We start from the raw sequence: 19,465 nt of genomic DNA, 5'->3' as shown, positions 1-19,465 counted from the left end.
CCTGTTTCCCAGCCCATGTTATGTTTGCCTGTTTTTTTCTATATTTCTACCACACTTTTCAGCCCCAGATTGGTTCCCAAAGCAGCTTGCAATTAAAATCAGTACAAAGGTACAATGATAATTAGGGACGTGTTGGGGTATGGGCAGTCACCTCTGTCAATTGGTGATTATAGTCTAGATTCCAGGCTCTTCACTCCAGAGAGAGCAGGGAGAAAGAGATATAGATGGACTCAAGAATTTATTGATGGTTAAGATGCCAATCCACAGAAGCTGCCTTTCCATAGATCTGCAGAGTCTTCTGGCAGTTTATTTTAATTATTCGTTATAAATATTTATATCCCAGCTAACAACAATAATATAGATACAAAAATTAAGGCAAGTTGAAATAACTGAACAGCAGAATATCAACTGCAAAAATAAAAACCAGAAACAAGTGGGGTTAAAACATAACAAATGAGCAGATATAATATTAACAACAAACAGTAGCACATAAACAGAGAGCATAACAATAAATAGAGAGCATAAAACAATTAGCCTTATCGACCAAAGGCCTATCTAAACAGGGAGGTTTTCACGCAGTGGTGAAGGGGACAAGCCTGCCTTGGCAGAGAATTCCACAGTCTGCAGGCAGCACCAAGAAAGGCCTTCACTCTTGTTCCTGTCAAACACAATTCTGGGACACACAAGAGAGCCTCTCCAGAGGAGGGGATCTTAACAGCCAGGCAGGCTTATATGGGAGCAGGTGGTCCTTCAAGTATCCCTGTCCTTAGTCATTTAGGGCTTTAGAAGTCATAACCTACATTTTAATTGTGTCTGGAAGCAAACAGGAAGCCAGTGTAGCTGTTTTAACAAAAGCTGTAACATGATCCCAGTTACCAGCTCCGGTTAACAGTCTGGCTGCCACACATTCTGCAGCAGCCAAAGTTTCTGGTCACTTCTTGGAGGGCAGCCCACATAGAAAGCATTGCAATGGAGTCCATTCTGGATATAACTAAGGTGTAGACCTCCAGTCAGATCTGACATCTCTGTTAGTGATACACTCCAGCTTCTAGACTCTCTTCCTCTCCCTCCCAAGGAGAGGGGACAGAATGAGCTGCAGAAGTCCTTAACATTATTTTTGTTTCATGTATCAGTTGAGGTACAGTTAGGTCCTTGTAGAAGAAAAAGCACCATTCTTCTAAGTTACAGAAACTCTTCCTTGCTGGTTTGTTGTTCAGTTGTGACCGACTCTTCATGACCCCATGGACCATAGCACGCCAGGCCTTTCTGTCCTGCGCTCTCTCCCGGAGTGTGCTCAAGTTCATATTCATTGCATCGGTGATGCTATCTAGCCATCTCATCCTCTGTCGTCCCCTTCTCCTTTTGCCTTCAGTCTTTCCCAGCATCAGGGTCTTTTCCAGAGAGTTTTCTCTTCGCATTAGGTGGCCAAAATATTTGAGCTTCAGCTTCAGTATCTGTCCTTCCAATGAGCACTCAGGGTTGATTTCCTTTAGGATTGACTGATTTGACCTCCTTGCAGTCCAGGGGACTCGTAAGAGTCTTCTCCAGCACCACAGTTCGAAAGCATCAATTCTTCGGCGTTCAGCCTTCCTTATAGTCCAGCTCTCACAGCCATACATTACTACTGGGAAAACCATAGCTTTGATTAGACGGACCTTTGTTGGCAAGGTGATGTCTCTGCTTCTTACTATGCTGTCTAGGTTTGCCATAGCTTTCCTCCCAAGGAGCAAGCGTCTTTTAATTTCATGGCTACAGTCACCGTCTGAGGTGATCTTGGAGCCCAAGAAAGTAAAATCTGTCACTGCTTCCATTTCTTCCCCTTCTATATGCCAGGAAGTGATGGGGCCAGATGCCACGATCTTAGTTTTTTTAATGTTGAGTTTCAAACCAGCTTTTGCACTCTCCTCTTTCACCCTCAACAAGAGGCTCTTTAGGTCCTCTTCACTTTCTGCCATTAGGGTGGTATCGTCTGCAAAGCGGAGGTTGTTGATAATTCTCCCGGCAATCTTAATTCCGACCTGTGATTCATCCAACCCGGCGTTTCTCTTGATGTACTCTGCATATGTTAAATAAGCAAGGCGACAATATGCAGCCTTGTCGTACTCCTTTCCCAATTTTGAACCACTCAGTTGTTCCATGTCTGGTTCTTACTGTTGCTTCTTGACCCTCATACAGGTTTCTCAGGAGACAGAGGTGGTTTGGTACTCAGGTGGTCTGGTACTCCCATCACTTTAAGAATTTGCCACAGTTTGTTGTGATCCACACAATCAAAGGCTTTAGCGTAGTCAATGAAGCAGAAATAGACGTTTTTCTGGAATTCTCTTGCTTTCTCCATGATCGAGCGAACGTTGGCGATTTGATCTCTAGTTCCTCTGCCTCTTCGAAACCCAGCTTGTACTTCCGGTAGTTCTCGGTTCGCATACTGCTGAAGCCTAGCTTGTAGGATTTTGAGCATCACCTTGCTGGCATGTGAAATGAGCGCAATTGTGCGGTAGTTTGAACACTCTTTGGCGTTGCCCTTCTTTGGAATTGGAATGTAAACTGACCTTTTCCAGTCTTGTGGCCACTGTTGAGTGTTCCAGATTTGTTGGCATATTGAATGCAGCACTTTAACAGCATCATCTTTTAGGATTTTAAATAGCTCAGCTGGAAGACTGTCATCTCCACTAGCTTTGTTGTTAGCAATGCTTCCTAAGGCCCACTTGACTTCACTCTCGAGGATGTCCGGCTCAAGTTCAGTGACCGCACTATCATGGCTATCAGGGACATTCAGATCTTTCCTGTATAGTTCTTCTGTGTATTCTTTCTACCTCTTCTTAATCTCATCTGCTTCTGTTAGGTCCCTGCCTTCTTTGTCCTTTATCATGCCTGTCTTTGCACAAAACGTTCCCTTGAGATCTCCAGTTTTCTTGAAGAGATCTCTAGTCTTTCCCATTCTGTTGTTTTCCTTGATTTCTTTGCATTGTTCATTTAAGAAGGCCTTCTTGTCTCTCCTTGCTATTCTCTGGAACTCTGCATTCAGTTGGATATATCTTCCCCTTTCTCCCTTGCTTTTTGCTTCCCTTCTTTCCTCAGCTACTTGTAAAGCCTCATCAGACAGCCACTTGGCTTTCTTGCATTTCTTTTTCTTTGGGATGGATTGAGTGGCTGCCTCCTGAACAGTGTTACGGACCTCCGTCCATAGTTCCTCAGGCACTCTGTCTATCAGGTCTAATCCCTGAAATCTATTCCTCACCTCCACTGTATATTCATAAGGGATATGATTGAGGTCATACCTGAACGGTTTAGTGGTTTTCCCGACGTTCTTCAATTTAAGCCAAAATTTTGCAAGAAGCAGCTCATGATCTGAGCCACGGTCAGCTCCAGGTCTTGTTTTGACTGACTGTATAGAGCTTCTCCATCTTTGACTGCAAAGGACATAATCAATCTGATTTCGATATTGACCATCTGGTGACGTCCATGTGTAGAGTCATCTCTTGTGCTGTTGGAAAAGAGTGTTTGCTATGATCAGTGTGTTCTCTTGGCAAAACTCTATTAGCCTTTGTCCTGCTTCATTTTGTACACCAAGGCCATGCCTGCCTGTTATCCCGGTGATTTCTTGACTTCCTACTTTAGCATTCCAATCCCCTATGATGAAGAGGACATCTTGTTTTGGTGTTAGTTCTAGAAGGTGTTGTAGGTCTTCATAGAACCGATCGACCTCAGCTTCTTCGGCATCAGTGGTTGGGGCATAGACCTGAATTACTGTGATGTTGAATGGTTTGCCTTGGATTCGTACTGAGATCATTCTATCGTTTTTAAGATTGTACCCCAGTACTGCTTTTCCCACCCTTTTGTTGACTATGAGTGCTACTCTATTTCTTCTAAGGGATTCTTGCCCACAGTAGTAGATATGATGGTCACCTGAATTAAATTCGCCCATGCCTGTCCATTTTAGTTCGCTGATTCCCAAGATGTTGATGTTCAATCTTGCCATCTCATGTTTGACCACCTCTAGCTTACCTTGATTCATTGATCTGACATTCCAGGTTCCTAAACAATATTGTTCTTTACAGCATCGGATTTTCTTTTCACCACCAGACACATCCACAGCTGAGTGTCCTTTCAGCTTTGGCCCAGCCGCTTCACTCTTTCTGGCGCTACTTGGAAATACCCTCTGCTCTTCCCCAGTAGTATATTGGACACCTTCCGACCTGAGGGGCTCATCTTCCGGCGTCATATCTTTTAGCCTTGTGATACGTTCCATGGGGTTTTCTTGGCAAGAATACTGGAGTGGGTTGCCATTTCCTTCTCCAGTGGACCACATTTTGTCAGAACTCTCTGCCATGACCTGTTCGTCTTGGGTGGCCCTGCACGGCATAGCTTATGGCTTCACTGAGTTACGCAAGCCCCTTCGCCACAACAAGGCAGTGATCCATGAAGGGGATAGATAACCTTGCTGGTTATAGATAACCTTGCTGGCTATCTATCTATCTATCTATCTATCTATCTATCTAGATAACCTTGCTGGTTATCTATCTGTTTACCAGCCTGTCCTAGATGTGTTGCATGTGAAGAATAGGGCATTCCTTGCTTTGATTCAGGAGATCACTTGAATTTGGGGAACAACATGGTTAATGGGGAGGAGTGGCACGGGATTACAATTGCAGTGTGGGAGGGTCATGACTCTTGGTTGTAAAACTTCCAGTCTTTATTTGGGGGCGGGGGGGAGAAAGAAGGGAGGAAGGTAAAACTCATCCACTACAGTTGAAAGACCCTTCCCCCAAAACTGTTTCAAGGCTTGAATCTTAATCCCTGAAAAGACACCCCCAATTCACCACTTGTGAATCAGGGGGCATTTTGGTCCACCCCTAAGAGCAACCTATCCCAACCAGGTTCCCTTTAGATGTTTTGGACTACATCTCCTAGCATTCTTGAACACTGGCCATACTGGCTGGGGCTGATGCAAGTTGAAGTCCAAAACATCTGGAGGGCAAAAGGTTGGGGAAGGCTGCCCCAAAGCACAGCTTTTAAAAGCTTCTTGCACCATGCGCAGCGTCCAGTTCATATAGCAGCTGCCTACCGGCACTGTCTCCATGCGTTTATAGGACTGGCTAGCAAATTCCACTTGCCCTGCTAGTTCTATGTGCCGTAAGGAGGTTTCAGGTGCTATGTTCCCCATGTGCAGCATCCATGTGAATAAGGGATTTACTGGAACTTGCATATGATGACATCTACAGCCTGATTTAAATAACTTAATAAGGAATTTCAGGTCATACTTGAATATGTAGAGTTGCTAAATTTTGTTAGATCAGAAGTTGTTTTCTGTAGAGGATTACTGTAGAGAGCAACAGACATTAGTCCTCCAAGGCTGCTATCTAGGAAGAAGCATTTAACGAGGACCAGAAACCATTAATTACTATAGTTGTCCTGACATCTTGTAGTACTTGCTTTTGACATGGAGTTGGTGTTACATACTGCAAAGCATTATAGCATCTCATAAATGTAGTTTTAACATGACATTTACTGCTTTGGCGAATGTGTTGTAAAATGACTTTATTACATTCTGTGGTTAGAAGAAATATCCAGTTTTCCAAGGTACATCACCTTCAGAATATAAGTCTTTAGTGTGACTTTAAGAATGAAACTTTTTTTGTCTTGTTGTGCCAATTAAAAAAATAGAGAATGCTGGCGCAAGAGTTCTGTTTTCTTTCCTTCTGAGGCTTTTCCCCTTTGGATGATAATGTATACAATTACCAATTCATCTGAGGATAAGGGCACTAATGGGCCAGGTTTTAGGTATTAATACTAGTGTACAAAGCCCTGAACAACTTGGGACCAGGATACCTGAGAGAGCGCCTTCTTCTTTACCGACCTGCCTGGTCACTGAGGTCATTGGAACGCACATTCCTGGTGATTCCACATGGACCTATGGCCCGATTGGAGTCCTCCAGGAAAAGAGACTTCAGCATGGTGGCCCCCTTCCTGTGGAATTCCCAGCAACGGTGTGTTGTTTTCAGCACCTGCTGAAGACATTGCTATTTCTAGAGGCTTTCCCTAAGTCACCAGCTGCAGTTTATTAAGTTCAGAATCTGTTCTTTTAAAATGTTTTAATTGTTTTAATTATGGGGTTTTATTCTTTTATCTTGTTCACCACTCTGAAATCTTTGATGTGGAGTGGTATATAAATGATGATGATGATGATGTTGTTGTTGTTGTTGTTATCATCATCATCATTATCATCATCAACAGGCAAGACTGGATAACTTATTGGACCAAAAACTCCATTTTTACCATTGTATCCTAAAACATATCATAAGGACTAGAACCTTTTAAAAAAACAAAACAAAAATTAAAACAGGGATTCCCAGGATTTCAACAAATGTATTTTGGCTATATAAGATAACTTAAAGGATGCTTTTGACCTGTGAGCTGAAGACCCTGATTCAGCAAGCAAAAGCATGCAGTAGCAAATTCTGACCCATTTGCACCTTCTGCTTTTGACACCACTGCTTCCTCATGTATTTTCTGCTGCTCAGGGGAAAGTCTCTAGAATGACTCATAAGGTTTCTCCAGGGTGAGTCATCTAGCACCATATAGTCATTAATAATGGCAGTGGACTTGGACAATCCACACTTGGGATGGACCACCTTGTTTCATGGTATAAATAAAAGCTACTCAGGCTTTGCTTGCACATCCAGTTGGGAGCTCTGTCTGCTTGAAAGATGAATTGTAGCTCTGTCCAGAAAGTGGACAGTTCTCTGTTTATGTCTTTTGAACAAATAGCTTGTTCTTTTGTGTCAAGTTGAAGTGTGGGTCACTTTTGCTCACCCTGTGCCTCATGTGCCCAAAAGTGCATGGACTTTGGCCCAGTTCACCTGTTACCTTAGCAGTGTGGTTGTTGAAGGATGCACATGATCTGTATGCTTCCTCTCATGCGAGTTGTCTTGCAGAATACCTCTGGTGGTTTTAGAAGCCAACTATGAGGGAGTGGTTTTATGGTGGCAACCATGCTGGTGAGGTAGCCATAGCTTAGTGGTGGAGCACATGTTTTGCATGCAGGAGGTCAATTCCCAGGGTGGACAATATTTGGCTAGATGGACAAAGAGTCTGAATTAGTATAAGGTAGCTTCCTGTGTAACACATGAACAGGAACTTCGTTCACTTCCAAAGTTCAGTTGGAAGCTAGGGAGACCTGGAATGCTTCTGCTTTTGCCCACCCTTTACAACTCTTCAGTTTCCTGGGTTGTCTCTGATTTGCTGTCGATGGGAAACATCCTAAAATACTGAGAGAGCTGAGGACACCTCTGATTTGCAAGACTTGCAAACATTTGCCTCACTTTAAGTCCTGAAGCTGTCGCTGTTCCGTGATCTCCTTCTCACTAAAAAGCCATTTTGAGTTATCCTCATTATTCTCAAATATGTATTTTTCCCCACATTGAATCCTCTTGCGAGTTACTTGAAGGATCTTCTGAATTAAAAAAGATTTGCAGCATCTTTCAAAAACTCAATTGCAGCATTAATTTAAAGAGGCACATACCTTGAATACTAATAACCATTTTCAGGAAAGGCTGCATCCCTAGTCTTTGATTTTAAAATTCTCTTCTCTTCTTTTCTTTTCTCCCCCACCCCCAAATCATTGCTTATTGCTCCTATTTACTAGGACCCTTCCGCTAATTTTAATTCTGTAGGAGAGTGCTCTTCTTCAACCCGATTCAGATTAATTTTTCTGTCAGAAAAATTTGTAGTTGGCCCTCCGTCATTATAAATCGCCAGAGGGCACCCTAACCCTATCTCATTAGTAACTGCATGTGTTTGTTTAGCAGCAGACTCCTTGAAATATGATTCTTTGAAAAACCAAAACTCCAAAAAAGGCCTTGGAAAGTACCTGGCTATGCAACGTAACAGGGTGAGAATATTCCGTTTCTGCTTTCAGAGCAGGGCCTAAAATCTGCCCCACAGCCCTTTCATTTTTGAGCAGAATTGAAAATTGCTGTTCTAGAACCCTGCATTTTGGCTCTCTCCTTCCCTTGTGTGAACATTTATGGCTTGAAATAGTAGGATTGTAAAATATCTTAAATCTTCCCTCTTGTCAGCATTGGGAACCACATGGGCACCTTTTGGAGGGGAAAATGGTGAATTTTCCTCACAGTCAAAAGCGCAAACAACTCTTCTTCCTCAATCCGTGCAATGACACTCTCCCCCCCCCCCCCGCTGCCCCTTCAGACGTTAATTTATATGGTGCACGAGATGTAGGTCCCTTATATTGGTTGGCTTCAGCCTATTCAGACTCAGGACCGAACTTCAACCCAAACATGCATTTGGGGGCCCCCTTCTTAGTGCTTTATCACATATTTTTATGGTGGTCATATTGCTGCTCTGACCCGCCTTAAGACAAGGCTGCCGCCCAGTAGTGCATATGAGTAGCATTCCAACCCAGATGTGCATAACCTGTGACCCTTGGGCTGCATGCAGCTTTCAATTCAGACCTCTGGCAAGACCAATCTGTTCCTTCCCTGGCAGCTCACTGGGCGGGGAGGAAAACTGGGGGGATGGGGAGGAGAGAGAGAAAAGGGGGGATGCGGCCCCTGGGAAACTACTCCCGAGAAAATGCAGCCCTTTACGCAAAAAAGGTGGCCCACCCCTAAGTAGTGGTTCTCAACCCATCAGTTGAAGACCAGTGTCTAAGACTGCAGATCCCTATTGCTTCCAATAGGCCAGTTCTTTTTGAGCTGTGACTTGTAGGAAAGGGAGAATGAAGACCTGGCTCCCTGTCTGAGCTGGTCCACTGATGAGTGGAGCTTCCCTTGATTGTCATGTACATCCATTCTCATTTTGGACAGTGTTTTATCTCCTCCCACAAACCCTTCCGTCCCAAAATACCGTATGCATTCCACATCATCTTTATTTTAAATCTCTCACATTAATTCATACCTCCTAAAATGTTCAGGCTTTTGTTTTTCATATAACAGATTTAGTTGGGAATGCCGATAATTAAGACTTAAGATAGCAGGTTGAAATATTGGCTGACTAATTCAAATGGGACTAGACATGGCTCCCACTTAGAACATTTTGGCTGAAGTTTATGTGCAACCAGATGGATCCCCCCCCCCCACGTGCATGCGTGCGCGCGCCCTTTCTCCAGCTCCTGTTCTGTTTTTATGTCAGGACTTCCTGAATCTCTTGAATATATACTATACATTCAAAATATAGTACCATTAAAAATCCCCAAGACACTGTATCAAAGAAAGAAAGAAAGAAAGAAAGAGAAAGAAAGAAAGAAATTTAAAATGATCCAACATAAAAGGAAGATATAATAAAATGCCATGGGTGGCAGCATTCAAAAACCTTTGGAGAACAGAGATGTCTAATGTGGCATTATAAGCTATGTTACTTGGCGGGTCTCTCTAGGGAAGACTGTTCTGTTATTGTAGAAAACAGCAAGAGGAGAAGGCACTTACATGTCCCCAAACAGAAGAGAAAATATTCTCAGGTGCCTGAAAAGACTTTTATTATGCCCCGCACATTTCGGAAAGTCCATAATAATTATGGCCATAAGATAATATTTCTCTGCTGTTTTGGTATTCCATTATTGTGCCGTTACCACTGAGAGCATGTCCAGAACTCAGAGAAGAGCCCCCCAGACTGTAAAGTACAGGGAGCTTCTACAGCAGGGGTGGGCAACCTGCACCCCTTGGCCTAATTTCAGAAGCCCCCCACATGTGATTGGTTCAGACCTCTGGCACGAGTGATTTGTCTCTTCCTTGATAGCCCACTCTGTGGCAAGGAAGAGGGGGAGATAGAAAAGGGGGTGGCAGAAAGAAAAAAGGGGGCTTTGTCCCCACACACTCCTGGCTTTGTCCCTGCCTACTACTGGCATCCCGGCCCCTGACAGATTACCCACCAGGGAATGCGGCCCTCAACAGAAAAAAAGTTGTCTACCCCTGTTCTGTAGAGTAGTTATGTTCTTAACAATTACTTTTGTGTGTATGTTCAGCCTACATGACAGGAAGATGTGCATCATAGGACTCAGCATCCTGATGGGACTGCCGAACCGACCTCCTGCAGTAGACGCAGTGGCCGCTCAGATTGTTCCTTCAGTTCTCCTCCTGTTCCTGGGCCTTAAACAAGTGTGTGCCACCCGGCAGCATACAGAACACGAAGAGCAGGCTAAAGCTGAAAAGAATGATGCAGAAGATAATGGTACGAAAAAAGAATAAAGTCATTTGTGCATTCTAATGGAAATAGGTTTGGGCAGGGAGATGGTTGCTACAGCAATACTGTTATTTTCTCAGCTATCATTATAAGTATTATAGCAAAATACCTCTCAAAGCGTCTTTCAGCTTGCAAGTCAAGGCAGGGCTTGTATTGCATATTTCAAGAACTCCTGAGGGATGTTCACCTAGGCACATTACATCAGGGCTCCCCACTTTTGGGGGGCCTGTGGGCACATTTGGGAATTTGAGAAACTGCTATGGGCACCACCACAAAATAGCTCCCATGGAAGATGAGGTGGCTTGGGTAATCAAAAGGCAAGTCATTCACTCAAGAAACTGAGTACAAGCAGAGGAAGGGTCTGAACTCCAAATCCAATCCAAATATTTGACCCCACAGAAACACAACAAAATACCCATTTAAGGTTGCAATCCTATGTATGCTTACATGGAACTCAGTGGGAATTACTTCTGAGTAGACCTACATAGGATTGCTCTACTCATCCTATCCACACACACACCTTTCCCCAGCCCCAAAGGAAAGGAAAAGGCCCCTAGCCCTAAAAGGAAAGAAAAGGTTTTCCTTGCGTTGACCCCAGGCTCACCCACTCCATTCCCCACCTGGCGCTCCTTAGAATCATAGAATATTAGAGTTGGAAGGGGCCTACAAGACCATTGAGTCCAACCCCCTGCTCAGTGCAGGAATCTAAGTCAACTCCTCCGCTTCCTTAGCCATGACAGCCCCTGCCTGGGAAGGTAGGTGTGGGGGGGGGGGAGAAGAAGGAGAAGAAGAGCAGCAGCTAGGAAGGGAGAGGAGAAAAAAGCAAGGCTAGGGATTGGGAAGGAGAAGAAATAGCGAGATAAAGGGGTGAGAGGGAGAGAAAGAGCAAGGCTAGATGCCAGGAGCTTGGAGAAACAGGGAGGTAAAGGGTGTGGGAGAGAAATAGGCCAGAGGCTGAGAGCAAGGCAGAAATAGCAAAGCCAAGGGGTAGAGGGGAGAGAAAGAATGAGGAAAGGGGTTGGGAGAAGAGAAATGGCGAGGCTGGGATTGGAGAGAGAGGTCTGTGTGGACCGAAGAAGGTTTGGCAGGGCCAGGAGCAACTCTTTCCTTCTCCAATTTTTTGAAGGGGGCATGGAGTGGAAAATTTCATGGGTGCCATTGGAGGTCTCCGCAGTTGGGGAACCCCTGCATTGCATACTTGCCCCTTCCCTGGCAGGATATCTGTCACTGAGGAGCAAGCCACCCAGAGGGCTGATGGTCCTAAGTACAACAGTTCCCCCAGTGTAGAACTTTACTTTTTACACAAAGGCAAATTGCAAGCACTCATTCATGGAACAAAGCAAAAGGGTGCACTCTAGGATGCCATTGGGGTGTGGGTTAAAGTACTCTCTGCTCTTAAAGGTTAAACCTGCTCTTAATCTGCATTGCCCCACCCCTTTCGTCTGCACCGCTCTGGGTAGGATCCTACGGAACTGGCTTTTACGTATTAACCATTATTTCAAAAGGGCTTCCTGATGCTTGTTTCAGAGGCTCAATGATTCCATCCAACGACCTGACCCTCCTCAATTACACAATCCATATTCCTTTTCTTTCCTTGGCTGCTTTTACCAGGGTTATAACTTAAGGAGCTGCTCATTAACTTCAATGCTCACTGGAGATGCCATTAATTTACGAGCAGAAATAAAATAGCCAGTTGGTCAGGAAATTGGAATAGTTTTAGTCCAAAAAATTATGTGTTTGTCTCTTTTATATCCCAAATATATGGAAGCACCTTACTGCTTCATTTAAAAAATAAACTTAATTACAGAAGAGATTCCAAGTGATGAAGAGGAGGCAAATGAAGTAAGCCAGGAAATGCAGGAGAACCATGCAGGCGGTGGTGGTGATGCAGGGGACGAAGATGATGACGATGATGATGACTGGGATGATGATGTATTGGAAGAAACTGCTTTAGAAAGCTTCAGCACCCCTATTGATCTGGAAGATGGTGTGGACGAATATCAGTTCTTCACGCAGGCTCTATTAGGTACACACATTTAAGACTTCTCCTGGAGGAGAAGGCTGTCAGTGGCTACTAGGCTTGATGGCTATGTGCTACCTCCAATATCAGAGGCAGTATGCCTATGTACTCCAGTTGCTGGGGAACATGGGTGGGAGGGTGCTATTGCGCTCATATCCTGTTTGTGGGTAACTGGTCGGCAATTGGTCGGCCACTGCGTGAACAAAATGCCGGACTAGCTGGACCCTTGGTCTGATCCAGCAGGGCTCTTCTTATGTTCTTAAGAGATGTCAAAATAATGGCAGCAAATGTCTTTGCTTCTGTCTTCTCCAAAACTGTTAAGTCTATTTACAGTTCACTGTTACCTTAGCAAAATGAAAGCAACATTCAGCAAACTGATTTGGCCCACTACTTGTTTTAAAAATGTATCTGTCTCTATTTTGCAAGGGTTCTGTGAAACTCTGAACAGAAGATAGAGAGAAACCCACTAAGCTGGAAATCTTTTTGCGATGCTATTTCCAAAAGCCAGGAAGAAAACCTGAAACTCAAGAAATTTTTCTGGGCAGGACTGGCATAGCCCCTGCTTTGATTAGCATAGCACAGCCTTTTCAGAGACCACCATCCAAAGGATCCCAACCAAGTGGCTGAACACCTGCTTTGCATGTCAGACGTTTGGCATTCAGCTCCTACCCCCAACTTTAAAGGATCTCTGATAGCAAAGCTGGGAAAGGGCACTCTCTGTGACCTTGGACTGGCAGCAGCTCTCTGAGTATTGGGCTAGAATGGGGGTGGCCCTCCACATGTTGCTGGACTATTGCTCCTATCATCCCTGACTATTGGCCTTGCTGTGTCTGGGGCCGATGGGAACTGGAGGCCAAGAGCATCTGGAGGGCCATGGGTTCCCCACCCCTAGGCCAGAAGATGAACCAATAGTTCATATAAAGCAGCTCCTTCTATCCAAAGCCAGAGCATCACTCAGCTAGTCATCAGCCGGCACACGCGTTGTAATGTTGGCTTTGGAGGTAGGAAGCCCAGGTTCAAATCCTGCTTGTCGATTGGCTTTTGTTAAAGTCCCAATTTCTCAGTCTAACTCATCTCACAGGGTGCTTTTGAGGATAAAATGAGGTATTCTGACATTTGGTTCCCTGAACTTCTTGGAGCAAGAGCAAGGTACAAACATGGTAGATAAATAAATTCATGTTTACTGTGATAGCGCTATTAAAACAATTAATTTGTCATCAGATTAGTTTGTCTGCTCAGATAAACAGGAGCTTCCACTTAATACGCTGACCCTAACGGTAGGCAGTCTCTACTTGCTAGAAGGATAATTTTCACGATGCGGAGGGATGTTGCAGTGGGATATATATCCATCTTGTTTTTCTGAAACTCTTCAAAGAAGGACCATTCATTCTGTGTTGACAGCGGTGCAGAGCCAAGATGCAGCTTGGTACCACTTACTGACAGCACCGCTCAGCAATGATCAGAAGACTCAGTTGCATGAAATCTGTGCATTAGCTGAACACCGGAGGAGTTCTGCAGGTCAGTCAGCTCTCTGGAACAGTTTTACCTGTTGGAAGGATGTTTGTGGAAAGTGTACATTGTGCAAACAGGAATCCTTAGTCATTGCAAATATGTAAAGCAACTCAAGCTGCCACAGGTTGCAAATAAGACAAAAACAATGTATTGAAAGAGAAATGCTTTTATTATACTGAATGCACAAAGAGAGAAGCAGGAGCAGTGGGTGAAAATCCTAATTTTCTCGGCTTTAGCCCTTGTAAGACTCTTCCATGTATTGAACACCTGGGCAGGGCTTGAGACACATTTCCTAAGCACGTCTCTCCCTTTTAAGAGGACAGGCCAACCTTCAGAGCAAGTGAGAGAGGACTGGGAGGGGAAAGAAGGAGAGAATAAAACCAACTCTCACTAGTTCACTCCACACTTCTATCTGTGGAAGGGAAGATGGAGGTGGGGCTGTCCAGGGGAGGGAGGGGTTAATGTGTAGAAAGTTGGAGGCAATGGTTGCCCCCTCCAGACTTCCTTAAATGGAGTTTCTGCATTACCCACCCTTTTTATGGCTAAGATTCCTGTCCTAATGAATTGTATATAAATAGATTATTCCCACTTCTGTGACAAGATACCTAAATTCTATCAATTTTTCCACACCTGCTAGGATGTCACACAATTCATCTAGCAGTAGTAATGGGGGAGAATTCTGAAATACTTCATTCTGATGGGCTCAGTAGCTGTACTTCCTGTCTTCAGAAGATGATGATGGTGATTCAAAGGGTAGGGGGGACAACACAGATGAATACAAATTTGCAAAATGATTTTAACTTTACCCATAATATAGGAGATTCTTCTGATTCTTTTTTTAAAAGCTTGTTTTGAAAGAGATCAGAAAGGTTGTTGATATGTTGTAAAGACATACTTGCTGCCTGTCTCTTAACATACTTTTTGTTTCTTTTAATTCTAGAATCAAAGAGGATAGAACAGCAGACGGGCTTCACATTTGATAACAAAGGGCTGGTCTCTGGATTTAACTTTGGCAATGCTCCAGGAAGCAACTGAAAGAGAAAAAAGCTTAAAGGACTCAGCAGAATCTTTCATTATTGCATTTTATTAAAAAAAAGAGAGAGAGAGAATTTGTAACTTGTGAATGGGCAAGGGAAGGTAATCGAGTGCTCCGGAAGATTCCCTTTTGGGAAAGGCAGTGGTTGACCCTCTTCCCCCTCATTAGGACACTCTTTCTAACCAGCTACTGTAATGTATAAATTCTTGTGGTATTTTTATATAAGTTGTTGGACTGAAAAGAAAATATCTGTCCCTCTCCTCCTGCTGAGGAAATGGGAAAGCAGCTGTGTGAAATTGGGTGGAGTTGCACTTCTCAGGTCTTTGCCATGTGAAATTGAAGGGGTCCTATGGATAGCAGTGCCTTCTGTTGTATGTGGACTGCCTGAACGAAAGATTTTCGGGGTGCATTGTATTTTTTTTTTGAAGGAAGGACATTTATAGGCACATGTCAAATCTTGTTCTCCATGTTTTCCTGTTGTCTCCCTCTAGTGAAATTGCGGCTGTATTTTATCAGTCACGAGCTTCACATCATTGGCTACATGAATGTTTCAGCTTCCCTGCCATTGCGTACGTTCAGGGTAATGTCTCCTTGGGTTAACAAGAATATCCTTACATCCACTGGTGTTATTGGAAAACAGATCTTCCTGTGAACAACACATTTAAATCCCCTTCCCTTATGATGGCCAAGCCTTTGTGATTCTTTATTGCAGAGTTTGGGGCTTTCAACCTGAAGGAGCTCTTTCTCTCTCTTGCCTTGCCTACCATGGAACCTACTGTGCATTGAAGGGCATATTCTGGGATGCACACTCTGACTACCTGAGGCAATGGCTGGGCCTATTGGGTCTCTCTGTCATCCTAGAACATGCCCAATACATCCTTGTGGCTGCACTTTATAGGGGAAATTCAGTACTGGTGGACAGTCTGTCTTTCTGGAAGGCTTGTCTGCCATTATTGCTCTTCTAAGGAACCCAAGTGTTCTCCAGAACAGTTCCAGAACTACTACTTCAGTGGAACTAAAGGAATTGCAAGTCTTCAGAAAGCAAGTTTGTAGAACTTGCACCAATGCTCCTGGCCTTGTATGTTCAAATCTAAAGCTATCTCAGTGCTGTTGTGGATTTCTAGATGTATCAGTAATCAGATTGTTGGCTTTGTAAGTAGTTGTTAACCTCATATTTTTGTCTGTCTTGAACTCCTTGCACTTGCGCTGAGTTGTTACCACTCTTCCAGCCATGTGAGTGACTGAGGCTTTAAACAGTTGTTTTTATTGGTTCCATCCTTCTCACTGTATCCAGCAACTGGAGGATCGTTTTAAATTTTTCTTAGGTTTAGAAGCCCAGTCTCCCTTAAGTTCAGGGCAACTTTGTGTGTTGCCTGTTTCTGTGCTGCTGAGCAGAACAAGGGTGAAACAATCAACGAGAAAAGACTGGTGCAGAATGATGAGGCTATGTTTAATGCCTTACCTTGAATTAGTGGGCCGGGGGAGGAGGTGTCTTTGTTTTGCTTTCCAGTTCAGTCCACAATTAAGTTCTCCTCAACCATATGTGACTGAAAGACTAAGGGCGCAATCCTATGCATGTTGAGACAGAAAAATGTCCTACAGCTCCCTGGCTGGGGAATGCTGGGAGCTGTAGGACGTTTTTCTGTCTAAATATGCATAGGATTGTGCCCTAAACTTGTTTGCCTTTCCCAAGACCATTCCTGATGATCTTCACACTACAGTTGGGTTTGCAGTAAAGGCCTGGTCTTGTGGCTTGGCTTTCTGCAATGGACCACGCAAAGGAACTGGAGTTCCTTCCCCTGTTTTAAGTGGTGATTCTGTAATGGCAAACTAAAGACAATTTTACACATTATTACACAAAGGCAAAGTTGGCTTTGCCACCAGATGTATACCAAACAAGGAACTGCAGCCAGTTGTGACTTCCTGACACGTGTACCTGTAAAATAGCTATGTTTACAAGCACCTGTCAGTCACATTCAGGCTTTAGATACTTAAGTATACATTTAAAACATGTTAGGTGAACTGCTAAAAAAATCTGAATTGGCTTAGGTGCTGAGGAATTAACATTTTCACTCTATTTCGCCCCTTACCTAGTACAATGAACTTGTGCTTCCATTTAAATTTGTTTTGGTTCTTTGCTAATCCTGTCCTTTGTATCCCAAAGAAATTTCCTGTAAATCCATTTCCTTTGTCTATCTGGAATTTGTAGTTGTACAGTTGATCTGAGACAGTATTTTGTTAGATGGGGTGTGTGTGTGTGTGTGTGTGTGTGTGTGTTTGAGAGGAAGAGAGTTTGTTGCCCTTACCCTTCAGAGTAGAATTTTTTGGAAGTATGTCAGCAAAACAAGTATAATTTTACCCCTTCTGTACGTATGCGTGAAGGGAATCTACTATCAAAATATTGCAAGGTTTTATGTAGCATTCAGGCTGCTTCTGCATAGGGACGACTTTACTTTTTTTTCTTTTTAAACATTCTTTTAAACTTCATTATCTTGTGTAAGAGATTTGAAGTGCCTTCCAAGATTATGCCCAGATGTATGCTAAAATCAATCGAACAATTGTCTTGTTCTGAAGACCAGGGGTTTCAGCAACTGTTAAAAGTCAATTCTTCTGTTAAGTCTAAATCACACATACAGCAGAATCATGTGATGGTTGTTTTTTTACCCCCCTGGATGTACCCATCAGACAGAGAGAGATTGCATGTTTGAATGTTTCTGTCCCAAATCCTCCCTGCATATTTAAAACTAGTACATCAGAGTGCAATCACCTCTTTGATGTCCTAGTTTTTGATGTGCAGGGAGTTGATGTGCAGGACTTAGGGCAAGAGCTTTCAGACATGCACTCCCTGCCAGCATGTGGTGATTCTGCTGCACGTATAGATCAGCTGTTACACACAGATGTGTCATTAGTGAGATGCTCAAGCATCCCTGCCTGTGCCTATTGTAGACTTCCACAACCTGGGGGCCTCCAGATGTTTTGGACTACAACCCCCAGAATCCCCCACCTAGCATAGCTGGCTAGGGGATGCTGTAAGTTGTAGTCCAACACACCTGGAAGGCACTGTCAGGGATGCTTGAACATCTCAGTAATGACATGTTGCCTCCCCAGGCCAAGGTAAATATGTCTCTCCTCATTTTGTATGGTTTGAGTTACGACAGGTGTGACTAGAGAGAACATTGCCTTGATTTAAAGCTTAATATGTAAAGTGATACTTGGAAATTCAAAGGTTGAATGATTGGTTCACACGAGCCTCTTTATTGCTTGATGACTGCTCCAACAAGTAATGACTTGCATGTATGAATGGAGGCATCACAGATATAACACCACAGACAGAACTTCCATTTTACCTCAGATCTCCTCAAACACAATGCTTTCCTTCAGCTGAATCAGTTCAATCAACTGCTGGTTACCAAGTGTACCATAATTGTGTGTGGAAAAAAACAAGTGATGTACATGCATGCTTGAACCAGCCCTTGAGGTTATATGAGTGCTCAGGCTCTGGACAAGTGGTGCCAGCCAGCTTCTGCTGAACTGCAGTGGTGACCATGGACATTCTAGGTTCTTTCATCTAAAATAGTTTGTATTGTTTAATCTACTGGAACTGTAAACATCTAGGTTACCCTAATTTCTCCGTATTGTTAAATTCCAAATATATTTGTTGTTCTGGACACAAAATAGTTGCCAGGTTGGCAGAGTCTCCCATTTCCTCCCCCTCCCCCCTTTTTGGGAAAAAACTATCATAGTTATTGCAACAATATAAACACTGTCATTAAAAACAACAAGCTCCTAAAAGGAGAGCACAAGATGAGGACCATTTTGTGCTAGGTTTTGAATGGGGTTTGTTTTGCTTCAGCAGAGTGTAGGTTAAAATTCTGTGCAACTATCCAGGAAACCAGTTATTGATAATAAAGAGGCTGAAATTGTGTTCAAGGATTCTACCACTGAAATATAAGAGTGCAATATTTTTTGTGTTTGTCTTGTGTGGAGGGGCCTATGTCACAATACCTGCATGGTGTGGAAATCACTACAGCGCCCTCCCATTTTTAAATATTGCTTTAAGCTTGATTATCTTTGTAAAGATATGTAAAAGGTTTGAAATGTGAAGTACCATTTGGGATTGGGTGCAAATCGATGAGAGAGATTCTCTTCCTACAGTTATCGGGTAACAGAACCAGGTGAGCAGAAATTAGATCTCCAGATGTTTTCAGTTTCCATCATTCCTGACCGTTGGCTATGCTGGCAGGGATTTCTGGGAGTTGGAAATCCAAAATATCTAGAGATCTACCTTCTGCCATGTGGTCTAAGGCAGGGGTTAGCAGGAGTCCACCACCGTCACCCTCTCAGAAACTAGAGTGGTTCTTCATAGTCTCTGTGCAGTCACACACATAGATTCTCCACCTGGGCAAATCAGCATCATGGAATCTTCAAGAGCTTTAGGAAGTGGGATGTGGCCGTCGTCCCTCTCCTTGAATGGCAACCCCAGTGCTATGGCTCAAGTGGCGGGCAAGTTCTTTCCCACGTAGTTCTCTTTTGACTGTGTAGCCTGGGTGTCTGATATTATCTGTACACCCAGAACCACTTCAATGGCTCCCCTATAGCAACAGTAATAAAAATAATATGAAAAGAGGACCCTGAGATGTGCTGCTGTATAACTTGAGTTGGTTACGTTGTTCTTTCTTTAGACCAAAGGCGGGCAACATGCA

The 19,465-nt window shown here is 43.6% G+C and overlaps 1 protein-coding gene across 6 annotated transcripts in view; it reads left to right on the top strand.

The window, feature by feature from the left end:
- IPO8 (importin 8) overlaps nt 1-18,726 on the top strand; it is a 60,698-nt gene extending 41,972 nt beyond the window's left edge. For 2 of the 6 annotated variants that reach the window (XR_014784247.1, XR_014784245.1), the window contains exons 22-26: nt 9,977-10,182; nt 12,002-12,220; nt 13,616-13,732; nt 14,667-16,339; nt 16,390-18,723. Coding sequence is in view for 3 of the 6 variants with exons in the window: in XM_084809372.1 (XP_084665498.1) it covers nt 9,977-10,182; nt 12,002-12,220; nt 13,616-13,732; nt 14,667-14,761 (637 nt within the window). In the remaining 3 variants the exon portion in view is untranslated. Of the gene's footprint in view, nt 1-9,976; nt 10,183-12,001; nt 12,221-13,615; nt 13,733-14,666 lie in introns of all 6 variants that reach the window. The other 4 variants (XR_014784246.1, XM_084809372.1, XM_084809373.1 and 1 more) reach the window with 4 other exon arrangements.
- Nucleotides 18,727-19,465: the final 739 nt, after the last annotated feature.

Source organism: Heloderma suspectum, chromosome 7 (assembly GCF_057233095.1).
Source record: "Heloderma suspectum isolate Gila_16-S chromosome 7, 16-S_ref, whole genome shotgun sequence".
Classification (NCBI taxonomy): Eukaryota; Metazoa; Chordata; class Lepidosauria; order Squamata; family Helodermatidae; genus Heloderma; species Heloderma suspectum.
The sequence above is the reverse complement of the archived record's forward strand: the minus strand, read 5'-3'. Positions and strand labels throughout refer to the sequence as shown.